Source organism: Aulonocara sp. 'chitande type north' Nkhata Bay, linkage group LG19, assembly GCF_057382095.1.
Source record: "Aulonocara sp. 'chitande type north' Nkhata Bay isolate Kocher_YH1m ecotype deep benthic linkage group LG19, A_spYH_male_GT1.1, whole genome shotgun sequence".
Taxonomy (NCBI): Eukaryota; Metazoa; Chordata; class Actinopteri; order Cichliformes; family Cichlidae; genus Aulonocara; species Aulonocara sp. 'chitande type north' Nkhata Bay.
The window spans coordinates 12,356,937-12,381,398 of record NC_141362.1 but is presented as its reverse complement, the minus strand read 5'-3'; the positions used below and the strand labels follow the sequence as shown (position 1 = coordinate 12,381,398).

Below are 24,462 nucleotides of genomic sequence, written 5' to 3'. Positions count from 1 at the left end.
TTAAATGCTTTAAGCTCTTGTACTTGACTATTATTAGTTTAGCTGAATTTGTAACTAGTTCTAACGTCACAAAATGAACAAATAGCAATAAAAGTCTCACCCTGCTTACTCAACAGTAACTGTGCGTCCTCATGTTGCAGGTGGACCGTTATATTTTAGTAGTTTTGCATGTTGGTTCCTGTTTACAGGTCTGTCAGTGTATCATAAACACATGATGATTCATGGGGATAAATGGGCCTTAACACATGGCATGTAGCCAATACACAGCAAAATCTGTGTGTCTTAAAAACCCAAGCAGAAAATGAGACTCTACATCTGGAGAAATTTTAGAAGTAAAAAAAATCAGTTGAAACCCAAAGAAATGCTGCTGTTTTTTTAAAATTAAATTTTATTACTTAATTTTATATATAGATGATTTATAAAAGGTGAAGGTCATTTTTACTTTTCAAAGTGGGCAAAAAAGTGTTTTCCCAGAACGGTGCTTTTTATTATGCATGCTTGGCTGGTATCCTGCACACTGTGCCTATAATTCGGGGGGTCTTTTGCATCGCTGATCATTAGTCACTAACAAATTCTCCTTAGACTTCATTGCTTAAAGTTGTTCTTATTATGAAATACTCAAGGACCAAAACACAGTTTCCTTCTTTATAAAATGACAGTTATTTTTTTAGTCATTTGAATTCTGGGCCTGACACTTTGAGTTCAGGACACCAGCCTTTAACAAAAGTCCTCTCATGATATATTTCTTTGTCCTGTTTGCACTCTAAAGGAACTGCTCTTCTTGTGGTGTTTCTATGCCTTGTGTTACCTGTGAATAACACCCGTTTCCCCTTCCCTCAGCAGCTCTCCCAGCTCCCCCAAAGCACTGAAAGTGAAGCAGGAGGATGGGGTGGAGAGAGTTACAAAGAGATAAGAGAATCCCTAACCAGCTTAGGTAGGAGTATGGGTTGTTTCACAAGGAAGATGGAAGAAGACTAAAATAATTGAACTGAATTTGTTCCCACACACCCAGAGATGCACAGCTTTTGCTGTTCTGGTTGTCTTGCGTTGGTCGATGTTGGCTTTGAACTCTTGTTTTTCAAATTGAAGTTGCAGTCTTGTTGATTTTCTTCATGAGTTATTTGAAGATATTTGTGTTTGGTGCAGTTAATTAAAGTCAGTCTTCTGTGTTGCTTCATGTTGGATGGAGCTGGAGCGGAAATGTGTTAGCTTTGGGTTTAAGATGCCATCAGTGACTTATTAAATGTTGAGTATACAGTTAACTGCATGAGTCCTTTAACATTAAATATACACGTTTAGTGCTTTTATCTCCAGCAATACTCAGATTTGCATGTCAAGACTAAGTTTTTATTAGAATCTTAGATTTATTTCATTGAAGCTTGAGGTTTGTCTGGTTCACAGTTTAAAAATTGTAAATCCATGCTTTGGCAAAGCAGTCGTAATTGATGTCTTTTGTACACGCAGGAAGTTTGCCTTTTTCATCAATAACTGAGAAATCCAGTTGAATCTACATATTTCAGATGGTGATTTGAATGAAAGGTTGGGGCTGTTGCTTCTTGTTGAGTCGTGCTCAGATGGAGGAGAGCTTAGAGAGCTTAAACTAGATTGATGATGGCGCTTCAGTGCTGGAGCTGATCCGTAGGATAGGACGGCACATGATTTTAGAAGTTTCTCTGTAACGTTGCTGATCATTTCAAAACAGCCAACATACGTGATAAACAAAAATAATAAATGGAAAACGATGCATATGTGACCAGCCGGGATGGTGCAACAAAGCATCTGAGATGTAATGTCAGATGCTTTGTTATCATGTTACCCATTCAGCACAAATTTCTAAGAGACTGATGTCCACAGGCAGCAGTTTTTATGCTGCCATTCAAAATGAATGAAGATTCTAAAAGTAATTTTCATTCATAGCCAGATTAGAAATGGTCTTTTTAGTCACTGCCAGAGTTAGATTACTCTCTGCTATTATTTAGTGTAGATATCTGTAAGAGGAATGAACAGCAGTGCTACAGAAACTTAGCATCTTCCAACCCAGTGCACTTCAAGTGTTTTTGTACAAAGGACTTCACTGTAAAATCGAAACTTCCAGCACAGAAAACTGTTCCTGTGGACACAGCAGCGAATCTTTAATTTGGTTTAATGGGCAGTACAGCCTCAGAGTAAGGTTGCATCTGAAGAGCACTTAACCTTACTGGATTGTTACTATTCTCCATATACTGAAATTGGATGAATGATTAAAGACAGGATTTTAGTTTGTCTTTCAGCGTATCTTGAGTTTGGATAAGAAGAGACAGTCTTGCACTTTAAAAAAGGAAAAGTTACCTTAACTCATGATCATCAGCTGCGCTCTAAAATGTTCTCTTGAAGCAGCCTGACAGACTCACACATGTTCAGACAATTATTTTCACAGCCAAGTTATTTAAAAATTGATGAAAGCGTGGCATTAATGTAAAACCGTTAACGCCTGTAAGGTGCACAGCTACCGGCGACTTGCTACAAACCAGCGAATGCTGCGTTTTTGCCACATTCTTCATTTCGTCTGTGACTAGCAACAAGTAGGAGAGAAATACATGGTTTTGAACCAGCCGGGTTCCACTTACACAGTCTGGGTACGCTTGTAGGTTGCCTATATTTTACCCGTGTTGACCCACTTGGCATTGCCCACCAGCAGCTGTAGATGTCTCGCTCTTTTCTTTGTGTTGTTTGTGTGTATCAGTCTGCCTGTACTTCCAGGAAAAGGACAGCTTTCAACACAAAAAATCTCTGAAACATTCCCCTTTAAACCATGCAATAAGTGATACTGATCCCCGTCTGCACAGAATCCGTTAAGACCTAAAATTACCTGTGAAGATTATTGTGAAATGAATTGGTCTCAGTGGATTATTTTAATTCCAAGCGTCTGTGTGGCCCACAGGCAAGTGGTTTCTTTTGCAACAAACTATATTTTTCTCATTCACAGTTCAGTTTGTACTAAAAGGTAGCAATACGAGAACTGTAACAGCAACCTTTAGCACTGGCTTAAACTATAAGTTGGTGCAAAAATTACAGTTGTCACCAAACTACCATTATTTGAACCAAAAAGACATTAAATATTAAAAGTAACCTAACCTGACAGCAGCTATAACAGTGTGTGTCAGGTAATGAATGATCAGGAATAATTAGGAACCTCTCTGCAGTCTGAGGAAACAACACACAGGGTAGGTGATTAGTTATTACAGGATACAACCGATAAAATCCATGCAAATATTTTGTGAGTTTAAAATATTTTTAGACTGACCTAAAATGACCCGATCTTAAGTCATTTTACCGCCACTGACTTCCAGCCTTGTAATTTCACTGGAGGAATTTGCTGCATTTATTTTTGAATCGGGCTTCATCTTTTAGATTTTTCAGATCCAAAACGCCCATCGGGCTATAACCCGACGGGCGGGGCTGAGATAGATTTTGGTCGCCCGACCGGAGATATCGCTAGTTGTGGGACATCGGGCTAGCGATTTTGCGAGCCCTGAGATCTGACCAATTGGATCACTGCATTTCGCAACAGGTGTGCTCGTAACTCAAATCGCGCACTGTTACTGAATACACAATGAGATGGAAATGGTAAAATAGTCCTATTTAACCTCAGGCGCACGGTTAGATGCTGCTCCAGGTCAGTCGGCTCTCTCTTAAATGATTCCTCTCCATTTTCAGATAAGGTCCCAACTCAAACAATTAGTTCATTACCAGACCTCTGGAGAACTTCAAGACATGTTGAGGAGGTAGTTTAGCCATTTAAACCAGCTGTGTTGGATCAAGGACACATCTAAAACCTGCAGCACACTGGCCCTCGAGGCCCCTGATTTAAAATGCTGCTGCTGCTCCTGAGAACTGGATGCAGACAGAATCTGTTTCCTCCTTTTCTTTTTGGAAACATCAAGACCAGCTTATGATCGCTTCATGTCTACTCCTTTATTTATTTGTTTGTTTATTTTTTTAACCAATTTTAGCAAAAATCCGACCGGTTCGGTGTGTATATATGTTACACGACAAGTTTGGATCTGGAAATTTCTGAATTTCGTGTTGTTGTTTTTTCACATCACATTCGGTGTGTAACAGATTTACTCTACAGGATACTTCAGATGTACGTAGCTATGAAAGCTGTAAGATTAATTATTAAACGTGAATTTGTATTGAAAACTTTTATTAGGAATTATTGGCAACTGTTTCGATGCCGTTTTTATTTTCTCCTTTTTTAATGGATGTTTTAAACTTAAACGTGCTGCTTCGTTTATGTTTTTTGCATTTGCTGCAATATCAAACGAGAAATTTAACATCTACTTCATGAAGCTGACGCCATTAGCTGCTAGAGTCACACACAGGGACTCGGATACTTTCTTAGAATATTTATTATTCTTAGAATATTTGTATAATGCCAGGACAGTTTGAGAGTGGACAGGAAGGCTGGGGGAGAGACACAGTAAACAAACAGGGGCAGATTCAGACCCTTAAGCTGCATAGCTCAGTGAGCTGTACCCAGCATGGTTACTTTTATGAGAGCTAATAGAGGACCAGTTATAGAAGCTCTTCCCTTATTCAGGGGCCACCACAGCAGGTAGTTGTGCACGTCTGATTTGGCAGACTTTTACACCGGATGCCCTCACTGACACAAACCTCAAAGGGATTTGTGTCGCCTAATAGGCTCGAAACAGATGTTTTCTACACAGCAGAGAGCCTCATTGACTAAATGTGTAATAGATCCACTGATCTAGGATCAGTTATGGCTTTTAAAAACAATTCTGTTAGACAGTAAAGGAGCAGAGGAAATTTCCTTACCTTATACTTATAAATGTGGCACGATGGTCCTTTGTAACAGTGGATTCTAATGTCCCTTACGTATCATCTCAGGTTAGTGTGGAAATTTAAAGATATTAATCTGAAAAGTCCAGAGTCCAGTTAGAAAATACTGCTGGATATGTAACTTATTTTTAAATGGGTTTTATCTTGTTTATTTACTTAAAGTCTGTTTGAGTCCGACTGCTAAATACAAAGAGATGAAGTTACTCTTTATATGTTGGAAGTATTTGCAGGTTGAGAGAAAATAATTAGGCTGGTTAAGTAGTCTGACAGAAACCCTTTAAATCTGAACACATGTTACACGAATGAAGCAAAAAATTGGCCAAGCAAAGATTTAGTGTTTATTTTAAGAGCTACATGAAAGCATTCATCACATTCCATGTTAAATGCATTATGTTTTAAATCTTGCTGAAAAGTGCGACACTTTGCACTTTGCAATATTTGAGACCCTGCAGTGGCAGAAAAGTCTGCAGAAGTTAAGGTGGTGTTTCTGTGAGGACTGCATGTAGTGGCTGCTGGTGTAATGTAATTACACATTAACAAAATAAACTAATTCAGTTTGTTTTTTTTCCGCTGCTACATTTCAGTGCTGTGAAACGTTTGAGCTCAGCCTAAATGATCCTGACTGACATAGAAAATCACAAAGCTCTCTGCTGAGCCGTCGGTTTGAGAGAGACGTTTCATTCAGGAAGTATGAATTGATCATGTCCTGGTTTCTATATCTGCAGTGAAATGCCACACGCGTGCTAGCATGTGGCCGATGCTTGTTTGGTGCCTCGAGTGAAGAACGGCATCTCTGTTAAAAGTGGTGAAGATTGCAGCTTTGCTTAAATGATCCCTCTGTCGCACCACCTTATCACTTTGTCTCATGAAGAAATTTGCCAGATTAAATATAACCTAATCATTTACACTCTTCGTCATCATCATGACATCCGCAGGTTACCAAAGTTACTAATAAATGATAAAACCTTTGTTATAGCAGAGTTACAAAGTGCTTCACAATTATTTATCAAGCTTTACAAACATAAAACGGCTCAGGTAGAACTAGAGGTTTAAAAAAGTGAAGAAAGAACGAGGCAGGCTTTAACGTATCTATCCACTTATGTCCACTGATTATGGATAGTGGTAGACTAGATTATGTGATATGTGGATAAGGTTGAACATGAATGGCAGGGATGAGCTGCACAGTGGGACGTTAACCCTCTGGCTTTTGTCTCAGTCCTTCTCACTCTCACATCATCATGTGCTGTCGAAGAAAAGCTTTTAAAGTAGTTGCTGTAATACTTGTGAAGATGGGTGTAGTCTGATCGCACGATGGTCTGTAATTTGCTCCTTTCAGTTTCTGTCTATTCCATCGAGCATTTTCAAAATGTGCGTGTGGGGGGGTCACAGTATTATGACAGTAGTACATAATTATCTACAGTGTTTGCATACTTGCCTAAATTCATAATCTGTTCATCAGAAACATGCACGTGTGTTTTACTTACTCAGTGCTTTCTAAATGTCTATAGAGGGACACAAACCACCATAATCACAGTGATGCTACTGTGCTGCTCATGTCTTCTGTCTAGAAGTACAAGGATGAGTGCAGTTCGGTAACAGTTGCAGGTAGTGTTGTGCATATCTTTCACACACAGCCTGTGCAGTGTGTGATCAGTTGCCTGGAGACTGGTCCACACTGCAGCAGGTGATGTATGAGCATGTGGTTTTTTTTGTTTTTTTAATTCTTTGGTGTGAAAGTATGTGCTCAGTAGGGTTTCTGGAAAGGGTGGAGAATCTCTGTGAAGAAGACTGTCTGCTAAATGTTCACGACAGTTGTCTTTGCTTTTCATACCCAGACCCAACTTGACTCATTAGTTAAGTTGCTGCTGCTTTTGTTGTTAAAGCTAAATCACAGTTTAAGGGTCACGTAGAGGAAGTGTCTGCCTTTACTGTACAAGGAAGAGACCTTAAAGGAAAGCACAGGGAGAATACAAAAGTAAAAAAAATATATAAATACATCGTCAGCAGACGAATGGAGTGAAGATGAAACACCCAGTTAATTTATTCACCAAGCCGTTTTCCTTTCTAATGGAATCTTTTAAAGGACTGTTTATGTGTCCTGGTGCCAGTATTCAGTGTTGTTTCAGTTCGTTATGTGTAATTTTCCATTCAGTCTCCCTACGGCGTCACATCACAAAACAAGTCACCTCTAAACAGTTTAAATGGTCCACTCAAGAGCCAACAATTCCTGACAGACAGAGCTGAACACAGCATCTCAGCTTATGATCCTAGTGATCACAGGGAAGAACCATCGCTAGCAGGTTGCTGGATCATTGGAGGAGCTTATTTTATGTATTTATGTATTCAGGTTTTAATTCTTGTAGTAGATAATCGCAAGAGACAGAACTCTGAAGGAGGAAATAGTTGGTCTTTCTGCAGGGCTGATCTAACAGTGGCATCATTTCAAACAGGGCTTGAAGCCCTCTGTTATCCCCAGAAAGCTGTGTGCCCAGTGTTACAATGGCAATAGTAGTTGAGTTACAGTACTCGTAGTTTTACGTGTACTTGCCGTAAGTTGTCGCTCAGTGTGCACATTTATTAATCTAAGATAAACAACAAAGGTGACATGCTTTGTTTCCAGGGTGCAGTTACTTTAATTATTTAATAGTCTGACGATTGCTTTTTAAAGTAAATGAATAAAGTTACTAAAGTTTGTCTGCAAGCTTGAGTCTGTAAATGGCATACTGCAGTTCTCACAGTCACACCATGTTAAGTCTTCATACTTTACAGTTTCTGCTGTAAATTTCTTGTCTTGAAAATTTCTAGTGGACTTATTTCAGCTTCACTTTCCCTTGCATATGTATAATGTGTATATATTGTAGTTTGCAGCTTCATGTGTTGGCAAAATTTCAAAACTACCACCAGCTTTACTTGTTTAGCTTCACTTGTATCATATCTAATGACTTTTAAAAAAAATGCTGGCAGTTTTAGAAAAAGCTCTACATGATATGTTACCTTAGATAAGTTTAACTTTGACTGCAGCTGAACTTATGTAATTGGAATCACTCCTCCACAGTCCTCTCTGTGATAAAGAAACATCATCAGACCAGCTCCTCTGTTGTACTTTGACTCCATCTGCTGGCTGTTTGCAGAATTGCATCATCAACTAGAAATTCTGACTTTTCTTAGCAGGCTGTGTAAATACTTGTGGTGAAGGGCTCCCTTTCATTTGCTTAACCACAACTGCATTGCTGTTGTGCACTTGTACAAATATACAAAAGACTGAGTCAGTAATAGGGCTGCACGATTTTGCATAAAATGAGAATCACGATTTTTTTGGCTTAGAATTGAGATCACGATTCTCTCACGATTTACTTTTCCAGTATAAATATTTATTGCACTTATTAACTGCACATCAACTTCGTAACAGTTGAGACTGAACATAAAAACAACAAATGTCTCACGCTTTGTTGTTGTACTGCTTGAAATTCTGTCTCCACCGTTGCTCGACGCTGCGTGTATAGAGCAGGTAGTGCAACAATAGAAAAATAGTTGCGGGACGGCACTGCGTAGCGTTTGTCTAGGGTGTTGATCATTTTCCTAAATCCCTCGTTTTGCACCGTGTTGATGGGAGCCATATCTTTGGTCAGGTGATAAGTGATAGCCTCCGTAATTTCTTTGTGCCTGCGGGAGTTCGACGGGTATAGGGAAGCGCTGTATAAGGTTCCCGTTATTGATGTTTGGGTGGTTGACCGGGACGGATTTTCTCCTGTCACTTTCTCGTCATCCCTGACGTGCTCTCCGTTGTTTTTTCCCTGCTAATTTTAGCATCACACGGCACAGCTTCTGTATCACGTGGTATAAGGCTCCGCCCTTGTCATTTGTTGAGCAGGAAGAGTGAGCGCTTGTTTTCATGCAGAGTACGTCCCGGATCAAAATCAAAATGCGGTACAATCATCGTCGTCTTTTTTTTTTTTTTTTTTTAATTGTTGTCATTTGGAAATGAGATCTCACATAAGTATGAATCGAGATCGCGATTTTCTAACGATTGATCGTGCAGCCCTAGTCAGTAATAAATCTTTGAGCCCCAGCAAAGATCTTCCTGATGGGATTTTGTATTTTAACATGGCACTTGTGTATCTAAACCTCACAAGAAAGCTTAAAAAAAAATCTTCAAGTTTAATCTTCGTCAATGCACTTTCATGAGTACAATATTAGCATTAGCAGCTGTCTAGTTAAACTAGATGTCAGTGATATGAAGAGATTTTGCTGCAAATGGGTGCACAAAAGTAATGTCTACCAAAAAGTTCTGTATGAAACTAAGTCACTTTTAGTGCTGCACAGAGTTTCAAAAGTACATTTGAAGGTGCCTAACTGGCAAATATTTTTACTGTCAAAGCGCTGAAATGCTGCCTGTTTAAATGAGAAAAGCCTGTGAGGCTGTTACTTTCAAGTGTAAAGTGCTCAGCCAAAAAATGTCCATGAAAGCAAGTACAATGATTTAATCATAATGATTTAAACAAACTAAACCTAACACTGTAATACCCATCTCTCTTCTCTCAATATTAAGCCTATTTCTGACATTTCTGATTTATTTATGAAATAGTTTTTCTGTGCATGCCATAAGGTTTTTTCCTCTGTGAGATGAAATCACCTTTTCCATTAGTACCTACTCTGCTTAACTCGCCACAGTTTTTGGGGTTTTCCATTAGGTCATAGTACCAGGTACTAAAATAGTACTGCTCGGCCGATCTACCAAGTGATCCGATACTAAAATGTGACGTCATCAGATTGCATGCCACCGATTGGCTGGTCAGTGGTGTCACTTGATGAGTCATGAGTCTCTCGTTTCCGAAAATCAAAACCGCCATTTTTGAAACAACGCTGTGGTCCCCGAGTCTGACGAAAAGCCACAGACCGAGCAGTGATCGACGTCCACCTTTGCTGTAGCGTTCGTATCGCATACTAAATGCGTCACAGGACGCTCAGCAGCGTTGCTATGACGATGACCATTCACATTTAAGCTGTACTCTATTGTAATGGAAAAGCAGTCGATCCAAGTCGAGTCGTGGCGAGTTAATCTGAGTAGGTACTCCAGGGAAAAGGGGCCTAACCCTCACAATGTCCAGGTTAATTTGCGGGGAGGCAAAGAATTTAGTGCTGGTAACGCAGGAAGACATCCCATCAACAGACCAAAACTGTTGGCCTGTATTTAGACTACAAACAAGACTGGCAAACTGTCTTTTAAAAAACATGATCTGAATCCTTTTACTGAAGCCAGGACAGGCTTGTCCTCATCCTGACTAGTTACCAGGGTGCTTTACTGCTTACTCAGGTAAGGTCCTGTAGCTTGAGTTGTTGCTCTTTTGGTCTGAGTTTTTGGGGAATTGAATGCAAGTACATAAACAATGGATTTTAAACAGTTTGGTTCACAGGGGCACAAACCTGGGACATGTCATACAAAAGCAGTACTGGCCATACAAGTCAGGACTGTTGCTGTTCTTGTTGTTATACCTGTGCTGTATACCTGCAGGACTGGTCTGCATACATTTAATTCAAGCAGTGTGCTTTACCTTATTTAACAGAAAACTCTGGATTTTGCTGATATTTCTGACCTGAATTTTGTATTTGGCTAAACTAAATAGCACTTTAAAAAATTGTTACTTTTTTTAGTAAACCCAGAAATCTTTTTTGTTTGGCAAATATTTGTTTATGTGGAGTAAAAACCCCACTCTGGCCTGCATATATAACAGACACTGGCACATCTTTATAGATGTCAGCTGTGCAGGCCAAAATATCTAAGAGTTGCTAAGTGGTGTAAGTTGTAAATAAGGAAGAACCTTTCAGTTTCAGAGTAGTACAAGTATTTGACATTCTGGTGTTTGGATTAGTTTAAGTAATCTAAGTTACTTCTAGCTCTTGATTTATGTTAATTTACAGAAATGTATGTGGGACTTTTGAAGTCTAGCATAGATAATCCACTCTGCCATCCATGGGTGGCAGTGTAAACTAGTAAAGTGTTAAAATAAAGATGGGAGATAAATCCAAAGAAAAATCTCACTAAGCCATCAGAAGCTCTTCAGTGTATCTTGACACACATTTTCCAAAGTAGGATGTCATTCTTCAGTTCATGTTGATCTAGGGCTGGGCGATATGACCCAAAATTCATATCTCGATATTTTTTAGCTGGATGGCGATATAAGATATATATCTCGATTTTTTTTTTAAAGCCATAAGTTAAGAACAAAAAGAGAGTTCTTAGTCACACTGTGTCCCAGATGTCACACGGGCACTTTTATTTACATACAGCGTAGATGTACATGAAGAAATTACTCAAAAATAAATTATCAGCATTTATTAAATAATCATGGTCCATAAATAAACGAAAACAATGTTGTTTTTGTGCATAACAAAAAGCTCACAATTGTGCAGTCAAAATGTAAACTAATAGACGCTGAGCATAATAACAAAGAGACAGATTTCACAGCTGCACCACGTCTCTGAACACGTGCCGTTTGTGGTCCTTATACACACACAGTACGTATCACTCCGCGAGGCTCCTCCTCGGTAGCTGTAATCCTCCGACAATCCATCAAGTGGTGCAGCTCCGTAGCTTAGCAAAGTCATATTAAAACATTTTTTGACAGATTGCCGAGAGCTGTGTACCACATAAAATCGGTTCGCGGTCAGTAAGCACAACCAGAATTCATACATAAGGCGCACTGTCGATTTTTGAGAAAATGAAAGGATTTTAGGCCGTGCAGCCCCTCCTGGCTGCATGTCGTTAGCGCGGTTAGCTCGTTAGCGCGGTTAGCTCGCTAACACGTTGACACCGTCCAGCCCCACGCACGGTAACTCGCTAACGGAGATTTTCCGCTTTCATCTTGTCATTGCCTGCAGGTGAAGCTATGGGGGAGGGGGAGTTGTGTTCAGTGAAGGAGAGGCGAGGCAGAGTAACGTTGCGTAGAGACGGAAGTGGACGAAAGAGAGGCAAACCTGCGGCTCCACAAGTATAATTATAACGTAACATAGACTATATCGATATAAACGATATTGTCACATCTTATATCTCGTATGAAAATATATCGATATTTTTAAAAAAACTCGATATATCGCCCAGCCCTATGTTGATCCATCGTCATCTAAGAAGAGACCCTTCAACTCAGGATCTAAATGTTCCAACGTAGGATGAGGAGGGGACTCACTAAGAACACATTTGTATAAATTTATAGCTACACTTAAACTTTAACACACCTGTCTAGACAGTCTATATATAGCTCTGCTATAAATCTGTTTCGCACACAGGATCTGCTTGGGCAGTGAAGTGTTTTTATTTTTTTTCACGTATTGGAGACGAAGACAACAGCAGCAGAGATCGATTGCTAGTGGATAGCCCCCTGAGTCTTATTTGAAAGGTTTGGCTGTTTTCAACCCGCTACAACCGGCTCTTCCCATCCTGCGTTTCCCTACCAGTGTGTGCCTGCCCCAACACCGGCACCGCCAGAAATAGAATTCAAACCTGTGGGAAACATGAGCGATATTCCTCTGTGTGGGTGTTGGAGTGTTTTTGCTGACGCGGTCTTATTTTGCCCTGCACTGACACTCTCCCCTGAGGAAATGTTGCTCTTCTGCTTTTTCTTGCATATCACACTAATGCACAGTCATCAAGGTCATAGAACGTGGAGCTGTTTATGGTTTATGTCTGTGCTGGAAGAAGATGAACCTCTGAAATCACTGAGATGTTTGTCTTTCCAGCGTGACAAAAAAAATCAGTCTTCCTGCTCAGTGTGTTAGTGCCTAATTGTTCCATACGGTGGACTGTGTGAAAGCATCTACATTTGTTGTTACTCTGCTCTTTTAGTCTTTAGGGTTTAATTTGTCACTTTGCCTGTATTTTAATTATAGAAGAATATCTATACTAGTAGTGCTACTAGTTGTCTAACTCCAGAGTGTCCTGCAGGCTGGTGTGATCATTACAGTGTTTAATCTGTATTCATGAGTTTGCTCACTCCCGCCCTCAGCCGTAATTTTGATCTTGTCTGCAAAGCTGTTAAATTTCATGACTTTATATCGTGCAGTAATTGCGATGTTTGTTCACAGACATGAATAATAACAGCCACACTGTTGCAGATAGTAAAATAATTGTTTTTTTTAATTATTTGGCCCTTTTAGTTTTTGAATTCTTGTTTAAATCCACAAGAAAGGGATGATGCTGTCTCCATCTGTCATGTCTGTTGTATCCTCCTTTAACAGAACTAAGCTTTAAAAAAGCAATTATTTATTTATTTTCTTTTTTGTGCATGTCATTAATTTGTAAATCTGAGGAACGGGGAAATAAGACGATTTACTTAAGAGCCTCCATCCAGTCTCTTTTATGTTTTTTTTAACCCTCAGTGCTGTTCCCCTTTTGTTACTGTGCTCTGCGATGTTGTTGCTCAAGTCACTCAAAATATTTTTTTCTCTTTGCTTTACTTTCAGTTCTACAAGCATGTTGTCCAGAGTGTAGAGAAGTTCATACAGAAGGTGAGTTAATGCTTTAATTAGAACCATGAGCCACATCCAGGCAGGTGCAGAGATATTCGTATGTTGCTCTGCTGTTCATATATCTCAACACCAGCTGTCTTTCTTCGACAGTGCAAGCCAGAATACAAAGTCCCAGGGCTGTATGTCATCGACTCGATCGTCAGACAGTCCCGACACCAGTTTGGCACAGAGAAGGACGTATTTGCCCCGCGCTTCAGCAAGAATATCATCTCGACGTTCCAGCACCTCTATCGCTGCCCTTCAGATGATAAGGTTAGACCATTTTTAATAGGTTTTCTGTTCCTCTCTGTGGCTTCTCATTTCTCGGTTTCCCAGGACATTATTGTGACATACAGGGCATTCGAATGAGTGCGATCTGTTTTGTGAATGAGTATGAATGTCTCGTGTGTGATCGGTCACAAAAATATTTAAAGATCATGTGTCTGAGAGAAGGTTTTTGAGTAAATAATTTGTCTTATTGTTTTTGTGTCATCCAAATTCCAGAGTAAGATTGTGAGAGTCCTGAATCTGTGGCAAAAGAATGCGGTTTTCAAGAGTGACATCATTCAGCCTCTGTTGGATATGGCAGCGGGGATTCCTCCTCCCAGTGTCACACCCGTCATGCCCAGCAGTGCTGCCCCGGTCAACAACACTACACCCGGTCAGTAGAAGCACATTAAAGTTCAGATTTGCTCTTCTAATCACTGCTACTGTGGTGTTTAACATATCTGAACACGGCAACCTTGTGATTCTCTCTGTGTATCCAGGGACCCCGGCTACACCGGCCACTCCAGCCAACATAGTGCAGGGTCTGCCTGACTGGGCTTCGCAGATTACCAACACCGACACTGTGGCTGCTGTGGCCCAGATCTTGCAGAGTCCCCAGGGACAACAGGTAAGTGAACACATCCTCCCAAAAAGTGTTTACATCAGAGCAGCATGTGTAGCTGTCGGAGTAAGAAGGTGTTTAACTTACTTTGTTGTCGCCTGTTACAGCTCCAGCAGCTGGTGCAGAGTCTGCAGATGCAGCAGCAGAAGCCCCAACCGTCCCTGCTGCAGGCCTTGGATGCTGGCCTAGTGGTGCAGTTGCAAGCTCTGACAGCTCAGCTCACTGCGGCAGCTACTGCCAACAGCCTCAACCCCCTGGAGCAGAGGGTCTCCTCTTTTAATAAGGTAATGCTGCAGTCAGCAGCTGTGAGTTTATTTTTATGCTTCTGTGGCAGCCAGAGCTGGAGGCGTTATGTTTTTGAGTTGGGTCCATGTATATATGCACATCTCGGTTTTATTGGAGTTTTGTATTTGCAAAAACATTTGCATTCATTGAAACAAAAAACACTTTTCTTTTTGTAAGAATTCATTGGCCAGCGAGAAAGAAATGAAACAGAAATCTATAAAAGAGTTAAAACACAAAGTTAGTGGAATTTTGTATGTAAACAGTCAAAGGTCTTGTGTGCATGGATGTTGTTGAAGGCATGCATCCTTGCTTCATTTGAATTCTCTTTACTTCTACTCACATTTTGTTTCTGTTGCAGAAACTTTTGGGTCCTTTTGACTTTGGGAACGATTCAGAGCGTAATGAAGAATCTAAAAAGGACAGCTCAACATCTCAACTGTGAGTTCAGTGTGTTTGACGTTTGTTTTAGTCCTTCATTAATAGTGATTCTGCTGCTTCCACCTGAGAGTTTGTGTCTAATCACGCTGCTGACTGCTTCCAGGCCCATGGTGTCGGAGCCCATTAACAGCTCCCTCTTCCATCAGTTGGCTGAGCAACTTCAACAGCAAAACCTGGAGCAGTTTCAGAAGCAGCTGCTGGAGCATCAGCAGAAGGTAGAGCACACACACACAGAGCGGCCTTCTTGTTCAACATTATGTTTGTTCTGGATTTATGATTTGCTACAACTTGCATTCTGCATTTTTTTGCAGGCAATGAACATAGAAGGGCAGGACTCGATCTTTGGGCAAGAGAACTCAGTTTCGAATGCTCAGAGCAGCAGCCAGCCTCAGCTTCCAGAGCCAGAGAATAAGATCGACGACTCCATAGACAACCAGCAGCAGGTATGCCCGTGGGCCATTACTGCAACTTTACACTAACTTAGAGGTTGGTGTATGCACTTAATATTTGGAAAGAAATGCATGTCTAAAAGCAGGACTGCATTAAATGATTAGTTAGCTCTAGAGATGGGCTTTACCTGAAATTACCCATGGGTTTTCTAGGACATGGATCTAGATGAAGGCCCGGATGGGATGGAAGAGGAAATCTTTGAGGCTGAAGAGAAGAAGACCTTGAACACACGGTCTAGAACAAGGTCAAGGTCACGCTCCAGGTTGGTTTGACTTTTGATACATGGGTTTGATGTTTAAAAGGAACATGCTCAGGGTTTAATATTAGCATGACAAAAAGTCAGTATGGAGAGAATTCCCAAAAGGTTTGGCATTGTTTCTCCCCAGGTCTCCAAAGAGGAGACGGTCTAGGTCGCGCTCCGGCTCACGGAAACGGAAGCATCGAAAACGGTCGCGGTCACGCTCTAGAGATCGCAAGAGGAAGTCCTCGCGGTCTTATTCTAGTGAGAGACGCGCCCGAGAACGAGAGAAGGAGCGGCAAAAGAAAGGACTTCCTCCCATACGGTCCAAGACTCTCAGTGGTAAGAGGAAGTCATTGTTCTGTTCTGTTAAATATTTTAAGTTTACCACCTGCAAACCTTTTTTTTCCCCTGATGAGTAAAAGTCCCATTATTTTTTCCCCATCTCGTTACCTAGTGTGCAGCACAACTCTGTGGGTGGGCCAGGTGGATAAAAAGGCCACTCAGCAAGACCTCACCAATCTGTTTGAAGAGTTTGGCCAGATTGAGTCCATCAATGTAAGCAGACCTCTCCCTCCTTTACCCTCTAATTTTCTTGCAGTGTGTAGTTTTGATCTCTTAACAAGAAACGTAATGACGGTGCCCCAGCCTGTCATTACTGTAGCTGTTCCTAATGATCTGTCCTGTGTGTTTTTTAAATGCCTGTGTTACTATCCTTCTTTCACCAGACACACAAATCTGCCAGTATTCTCCGCTACACTCTTTTGCTCTCTTTAACCTCCCCTGTCCTCGTGTCTCTCTGCAGATGATCCCTCCCAGAGGTTGTGCCTACATCTGTATGGTCCACAGGCAGGATGCATACCGTGCCCGTCAGAAGCTCAGCACCGGCACGTTTAAGATTGGCTCCAAAATCATCAAGGTCCACATTACCTATACAGTTTATTCCATTGTGTTCTTTGTTCGTTCTACACGGTGAAGCTTTAGATTTAGGTGCACATGGTTGTATATTACAGGAAGCTACTATTAAAAAACAATAATAATAATCTGTTATCTTGACCTTTTGTGCGTCTTTGATCCAGATTGCGTGGGCTCTGAACAAAGGTGTAAAGCAGGAGTACAAGCAGTTTTGGGATGTGGACCTGGGTGTCACGTACATACCTTGGGAGAAGGTAAAGCTGGATGACCTGGATGGCTTTGCCGAAGGAGGAATCATCGACCAGGAGACTGTCAATGACGGTAAGAGGAAAGGAGCCTTTCTTTGGCACAGACTCAGGCTCTGTTAATTCTGTGGCGGTGTTTGTTGAAATAAAAGCAGGACAAACATGCGAGTTTGTGCACAAATGATGAAAACAAAACAGTTATCCAGGCAGACAAATCTTGGCATTTCATCATCTAAGTGAATTTACTCTCTGCTCCATTCCCTTTATTTATTATCCACTGGAAAACTCGGTGAGGAATAAGATTGAGTTGGAAAGAAAGAACTGAACTCCTTAATCCAAACAAATAATTGAACAGTATTTGTTTTTTGTTTTTTGTTTTTTTGGTCTGTGTCTGCAGAGTGGGAAGCTGCCAAGAATACTGAACAAGCCAAGGAAGCTGCAAGTCAGCCAGTAAGCACTGAGACTACAGCAGCATCTAACACCCAAACCGAGACCTTCAACCAGCAGGTTACCATGATGCCAGTGCAGGTACAGTCTGCCTGTAAACTGTAAAAGGAGTACACCTCCATGATTTGATTCTGATTAGTTTAGCTACACTGTTGTAAACCATTAAGAAACTTTGAGTTGCTGAAATATGTTAAGGGATTTGTGTATCATAAAACTTGGGAGGTTACACTATTTTTCTTTTAACAGCGTTTTGTTTACACAGTCTTATATCCCTCGTATTCAGCTTCCGGTTGCACAGGCAGTTCCCAGTGCGGTCGGTTTGGTGCCTCCTGCCTTCCCTGTCACCATGGGCATACCTCCGCCAGGTTATGGGCCGCCGCCACCCTTCATAAGGGCAAGCTTCAATGCCTCACAACCTCCGCCAGGTAAATGATGCACGTGTTGTAAAAAGATGAGGCCAAGAAAAATTGACCAGCTTACACAAATGATTCTTTCTTGTCCAGGTTTCATGCAGGCTGCTCAGACAGCAGGAATGGCCTCAGCATCTGCCTGTGAGTATCTATATGCTTCACCTATGACCAGTACATGGATGTGAGTTTGAAAGTGGAGCTCCCTATTAGACTGTCAGGTTTAAATATGTTTTTGTTTTGTTTTTTTTACCTGTAGCTCTGGTTCAGCCTTCAGTGGGCTCCAGCCAAGATGCTGTCAAGGATTCACCATTCGGTGCTATGATTCCTCCAACAAGCACCATCCCAGGTAGCTTCATGCCCTCGGCTATCCCAGGAGCTGGCGTGTTCAACCCAGTGGGAGTGCAAACTCAGCAGGCCGCTAATGAGAAAACACAGTCTGCAGAGGGCATGGATGCTACTGCAGAGCTCACGCTGCAAGGTGACACATCGTTAATGTGTTTGAATAGTTTTATTTCTAGTATTCATTTTTATGTCTCCTTTTTTTAACAATTCTGTCTGCACTTGTGTTCATCTCCAGGCATGCAGAATGCTGTCCGCAGTGGAATGGGTCTGCTGGGCATGCACCCTACAGCTTCCCTCACCCACCCCCTGCATCAGTCTGGACTGAGTGGGCAGAGGATGCCCGGCCTGCTGCCTTTGGATGTGCGCCCCAACCTGCTCCAACCCGGAGCCGCTGCTCGCTTCCCGCTGCTCATGCAGCAGGCCCATGCCCAGCAAACCCCTGGCCTCCTAGACAGTCCAATCCAAGCTCAATCCCGCCCCAGGGCTCCCTTCCCTCAACTGGACCCCTTCCACCGGCCCCCCAACATAACCAGTGAAAATGTATCCAAAACAGAAGATGAGTCGTCCTCTGGAGCTGACGAGGGCAAAGACCAGGACTACCGCTTTCCTCCGATGGAAAAGCAGAGCACGGGTCTGCTGCGGACCCCTCCCCCAGAGCATAGGGAGCCCCTTGCAGGATCAGGAGCAGGCGTGAGACCACCTTTGCTCCAGACCCCAGGTACTCAGCCAGCCAGATCAAGCCTCGTAGGCCGTCTGCAGGCCCTTGCAGGGTTTACACCCGATAACCGCTGGAACCAAGCCAGAGGGGACTTTGATGAACGTGATGGCATGCGAGGAGGCCCCCAGGCCCCAGGTGGTCCAAAGGGCTTCCCGGAGGCTGGTCCCACACCTGGGCAGAACTTCCCCAGCCGCTTTGATAACCGTCCCGGGACAGCAGCCGGTGTTTCTGTAAATGCTGGAGCTGTTGGGGGGCCACAGGCTTGGAACCGTAGTGGTAATGCCGCAGCTCCTTTTGAGAGCGAGCTCCATCAAGACCTAGATGAAAGAAGACGCCCATGGGACAGGCAAAGAGATAGAGATGAAAGAGATTTTGACTTCAGGAGGGAGATGAATGGTAACCGCCGCAGCCGCGAGAGGGAGCGCGAGAGAGACAGGGGCCGCGACCGCACCAGAGAACATGAACGCGAGCGAGACCACGACAAAGAGAGAGACCGCGAACGTGGAGGCTCAGCACCCCTTCTCCCTCTGCCCACACCTCTTCTACCAACTCCACCTCTCAATCCTAACCTGACACTGAACCAAGGCAAAGTGCTTGCTCCGCTTAAACTGAACCCTCAGATTCAGCCACGATTCCAGCCCCCGCTTTTGCCTCAAGCTCAGGGCAAGCTCCCTCTGCTGGGTCTTAATCAGGCAGCGCCTCAACTTCAGATCAGGTCTCCTCCTCCATCACAGAACCAAGCAGCCGTGCCCGAGCCTGAGTCAGAAATCCCAACTCCATCCGAGGCCCCCCAGGCACAGCCGACACCCTCGACGCTTTCGCACGACCCGTCATCTGACGGCGAAGGTCAGAGCACATTGACTGAGGCGCCTCCAAAGTCAGAGTCGTCGCCACAACCAGAGACTTCTCCACGCACAGATTCACCATCCCAGCCTATAGCCCAGTCCGCCTCTCAGACCACTGCTTCTTCTGACAGTGAAACCCCTAGCCATGCCTCACCACCTGCTGAGGCATCGTCCCAGGACTCATCCATGGCCTTCACACAAGCTGCCAGCCCCCCCGAAGATACGACTCACTCTGCGGAGGAGCAGAAAAGTGGACAGAAGGATGAGGAGGAGTCACAAGAGAGACCCTCCTCTCCCCAACCGCCGGGGGTCAGTGGACCTGAGCTGGACAATGATCAGAGTGAGCCCGTGGAGGATGCTGCAAGTCTGCCAGTGGTAGACACTGTCACAGACACTGAGGGGACATAATCATCACTCAGTAGGTAAAAGATCATTTTGTAAAGTTGTCTCTTCTTCTCTGTACTCATGTCAGCAAACTACCACCACCACACGGGACATGACGAATACTGACTCACACTGTCTGATAACAAATGATTTTATCCTCACAGAAACCAGTGTACTTAAATAGAAGGCTCATTAGCTGATTTATGGTTAGAGACTTTTGTTTGTATTTTATTTCCTTTTTTCCTTTTTTTTAAGTTGTAATGCCACACCACCCATTTTAATTATGAGCTTGGTGAATTTTATCAAATTGCCTGCCAAAATGTTTCAATTGTATATGGGGAAATTTAGCTTTGACCTTCCTATGGAAGAGAGTAAGAAATCCTGGCTGTTCGACAACGGATTGATATACTTGAAAATGGCAGCTGTTGGCCCAATTTCTGTCTCCTCTTCTTTTAAAATGCTACTGCAAAGTTTTCAATGAATGCTTTTGTGGTGTCTTGCAATGCTTTTTTTTCTTCTTCTTTTTTTTTTCTCCTGAGCAGAACAAATGGCCTCCATACATTAAAACCAGAACAGCTGCTTATAATTGGAAAAAAAAATGAGCATTTTAAATAGAAAACATGAAAATGTTGTATCCCCAAAATAAATGTCTGTAATTTGTTTCTAATTATCCAGTGAACACAAACAGAACATTACATGCCCGGGGGAAGAAAAAGAAAAAGGAGCAGAGGGATGTTCTGATGTCGGCTGCATATTGTTTTAGTTTGAAATAAACATGCTTTGTCTGTTTAAAACACTTGCTTTAGGACTGTTTTCTGACCCAGGACCAGTGGAAAATGCTTTACAGACTCGTGCGCGCACACACACACACACACTGTGTGCTGTCACTTCGGTCGATTTGATGTTCTTGTAACTCAAGTTGCTGCTATACCATCCATCCACAGAGCACTTTGTTGGATGCAACCGTGGGACTTGTAGTTTTTTTAGTCTGAGGACTTCAGCCTGTATGTTTCCCTAAGCTTTTTGCTGGGTGACTGTTGAGGATGGGATTGTGCCTTTTTGACTGGATTTGTCGTTCACGATGCTATCCAACACTACTGTGCGATGTACATCAGACTGTGCGTGCAACTCTGCTTTAGACAGCTCACTGAAAAGAACGCTCCCTGCACAGAATTGACTGACCTACAGTTTGAACGGTGGCTGCGCCGTTTGTGCAGCGCCTACCTAGAGAACAATATATCCTCCATCGTTCTGTGCATGCAGGCCTGTAGCCATGTTTTAACCTTCTGTCTTCTCTTGTTCATTTCATACCTGTAGTGGTTTTCTGTTGAGACGTACCTCTAGATATCCATAGTCTGCTGTTCTCTCAGACCAAATGTCTACTACAGGAGTTGTGATGTTGAATAAAAGTTCAAGGTGCATCAGACTTTCACTCCTTACTGTCATGAATTCCCATTCAGGCTGACCAGAATCATTATTTTGGGATTAATAGTCCAATTCACGGGATTGGATTGCATCTCAATAGTCTGTAACATTTCAAGCACCACCCACCCGCTCTTCATCAAACAGTAGGAACTCACCTGGGTTTGGTCACGTGACCACAACCCGTGATGGATCCAACACGTGCATGAAGCTAAGACAAATAGTTTCATGCGTGTTAGTCGTTTAAACTGAGTAAATCATATAAATTGAGTTCTTCACAGCTGTTTTTATCACAAAAATCAGTTTAGAGAACCAAAATACCAAAATAGCATTTTGAGACCCGACAGACTGGACAAAGGCGAATTCCACACTGCAACACAGACATCCAAGCAGACGCCACACGAGACCTGCTGCCCTTTATATTTTTTATAATTTAAAAAAATCCACACAACAAAAGGAAACTAATAAAGAAGGCCGGCTAAAATACCCCCACCCTGCCGGAGAGCTGGCTGCTACATCTGGTCGATGTGCTTACTCAGCACGCACTAGCACCCAGCTCCTCTGCGCTCATTTATGGCCTCACTAGGGTCCGAAAAAACACGAGCTGGAGGATTCATTAAAACAATCGCCTCCATCAGCGTGTCTCCTGGCACCATCTCAGCACTTTTTATTGTTATAGAGAAATGGTGGACAAGAGCAGTGCAGTGTGCTGCTTAATGTCTCTACCTCCACTTAAGCTTAGTCTCTTAGTCCAAACAATAGTCAACAAAAATAGATTGCATGTAGAGACCCGAGTTCTGGTAAGAATATCCAGTTGTGTGTCTATGACTCAGTCCATAAAGTTCTAGCTCCCACCTGCCTCCCAAAGCCTGGGCAGTCAGCCAGGTCCATCTTCCTGCTGACCTCCCGAAAGAAAGATTAGACAGCCTGGAACTTTCAATCAATGGCTATCTGTACTCAAACAGACACACATGTGCACAACAGTTGGCTAGGTCTTCCATTCACAACAATAAAAATAAATATTCGCTGGACGGAGGTCAAGCAGCTTCAGTTACATGTCTATGGCTGGGTAAAGGGCATGCCACAACTGTAGTGTGATTTATTTAGGAACTGCAGCTTTCAAATAGGTCCCGGGTATGATTTAGGATACTAGCCTATGTGAGGTTTCCTTTCTCTGCACGCTGTCCCACCTGCCTCCGATCTGAGTCTAATGCCGTTTACTGTGCCAACCCATGCGCACTTCATACTGCATATAAATTCTTTGCCTGACCTTTACCTTTTAGCCCAGCATGGGCACCAAAACTGTATTTAGTATTTATTTATTTATTGTCATTGTCAAGAACAATGAAATTGCGTTTGGGGCTTCCATACAACCCAAAAAAAAGAAGAAAATAATAAATACCCCTTAAAACCCAAGTGTACATATTTAACCCAGTGTGACTCCAATGCAATAAGACAATCCTTAGCAATAATGTTCGTAGAAATTCAGACAAAGACCTGAGAAACATGACAAAATACAACAATGCAACCCATTCAATATTATTGTACTGTGAGATATGATATCAGATATGATAGTTATCTATTTAAGAAAGAGGGGGGGGCAGGAGGGGGAAGAGAATAAAGATATGATGCACCAATGCAGACCAGTTCATTGCTATTAAGAAGTTGGATATGGTTATTGTCCGTGAGAGGGGGGCAGAGAGTTCAGGAGCCTCACAGCCTGTGGATACAGGCTGTTGGCCAGTCTGGATGTTCTGGCCTGTATAGACCTGTACCTTCTCCCTGAGGGCAGCAGATGGAAAAGTTTAAATACTAAACTGTAATGGCATGGAATAATGGTACATTTCCAGTTTGTACCCTGGCAGAAGCGCTAATGTGTGGTTTTGACTGCAGGTCAGATACACAGAAGTTCCCTGCTGTGAGGAAGTTAATTAGACACAGTGCTAGCTTTTGGCTTGTAAAAGGCTTTTTACTGTGTTGTGGGAGAATCATAAACATTTCCTACCCTAATAATGGCTAAACTTCAAGCCCTAATTTGTTCTATAAAGAGGATTTCTCAGCAATTACGCGATACACTGGAGGTCCATTTTCACAACCGCTATGGTGCTCCTGCTGCCTTAGTATTATAGCAGTGCCATTACTCCGTCTGGCCATTTGGGGTCAGTGTGGTGCTGCAGCACTTGTCAGTGCGCCGGCCTTACTGTGCTCAGTGCAGACCGGATTCTTTGAGTGTGATGGCTCAAAATCTGCAGTGCTCACCTCTCTTACCTTCTGTTCTTCACCATCTCAACAGCACCGTGGCAAAATATCTCTACATAAATCCCCCTCCTTTGAAACAACAGTAACCTTGATGTAAGGATACGGGCGAAGGAAACCACTGATCCATACGGGACCTTCATTGTGCCAGGTCCTTGAAATGAACTCATTCCATACCTTTTTGGGATCAATACAGACGTGTTGTGATAAATGGAATGAGGTCTTTTTAGTGTGAGACTTGGCTGATTTCTGCAGCTTCCCAGTTGCTGCATTCTTAATTGATTAAAGCTATTGATTAGGCCTCCTAAAGCCTCCAGACTAAAATGAGCCTTTATCTGCCATGGCCAGATACCCAGATATCATATTCACTCACTGTGCAGCCTGTGCCAGATGCAGAGAGCCAGAGCGTCTCTGCTGGTGTGACCACTCGCACAAATTCATGAGCACCAGAGATGGAGTCAGAGCAAGAGACAGAGCCATCTATCTCCCATCCACCTAGTTATGCAGGAGAGGAATCCCCTATCTCAGCTCACAGTCTGCAGCCACAGTAATTACTCAGCTCTGTGGGAGTGCGCATAACTTTTCCTCTGCTTTCAAGAAGCCACTGCCCGCCCGGCTTCCCGTTATCAGGGCCAGCAGACACTCCTAGACTGGGAGGCGTCCAAAGTTCTCCTCACCCAGGAACTTGGGCTCGCTGCAAAAGAGCAAAGTCATACAGCTGTCCCACTGTGCCACAGGAAGTGTGCGTGCAGTTAGAGCAGCACCGGAGCTGGATGTTGGTGAGGAGATTCGCTCAAGGCCACATCAGCAGTGCCTGTACTTGCAGCATACAGG

At 42.8% G+C, this 24,462-nt stretch overlaps 1 protein-coding gene across 6 annotated transcripts in view; it reads left to right on the top strand.

The window, feature by feature from the left end:
• Nucleotides 1–24,462, top strand: part of scaf8 (SR-related CTD-associated factor 8) — a 68,207-nt gene that overhangs the window by 4,130 nt on the left and 39,615 nt on the right. Inside the window, exons 3-21 of one of the 6 annotated variants that reach the window (XM_086275585.1) lie at nt 13,300–13,344; nt 13,456–13,617; nt 13,849–14,005; nt 14,112–14,239; nt 14,341–14,517; nt 14,877–14,956; nt 15,060–15,171; nt 15,268–15,399; nt 15,559–15,668; nt 15,793–15,986; nt 16,102–16,202; nt 16,450–16,563; nt 16,724–16,880; nt 17,202–17,332; nt 17,514–17,676; nt 17,755–17,802; nt 17,918–18,139; nt 18,239–19,988; nt 20,626–20,743. In XM_086275585.1, coding sequence (XP_086131711.1) covers nt 13,300–13,344; nt 13,456–13,617; nt 13,849–14,005; nt 14,112–14,239; nt 14,341–14,517; nt 14,877–14,956; nt 15,060–15,171; nt 15,268–15,399; nt 15,559–15,668; nt 15,793–15,986; nt 16,102–16,202; nt 16,450–16,563; nt 16,724–16,880; nt 17,202–17,332; nt 17,514–17,676; nt 17,755–17,802; nt 17,918–18,139; nt 18,239–19,974 — 3,969 coding nt within the window. In that variant the 3' untranslated portion in view covers nt 19,975–19,988; nt 20,626–20,743. Of the gene's footprint in view, nt 1–840; nt 935–13,299; nt 13,345–13,455; nt 13,618–13,848; nt 14,006–14,111; nt 14,240–14,340; nt 14,518–14,876; nt 14,957–15,059; nt 15,172–15,267; nt 15,400–15,558; nt 15,669–15,792; nt 15,987–16,101; nt 16,203–16,449; nt 16,564–16,723; nt 16,881–17,201; nt 17,333–17,513; nt 17,677–17,754; nt 17,803–17,917; nt 18,140–18,238; nt 20,744–24,462 lie in introns of those variants that run through there. The other 5 variants (XM_086275587.1, XM_086275588.1, XR_015126451.1 and 2 more) reach the window with 5 other exon arrangements.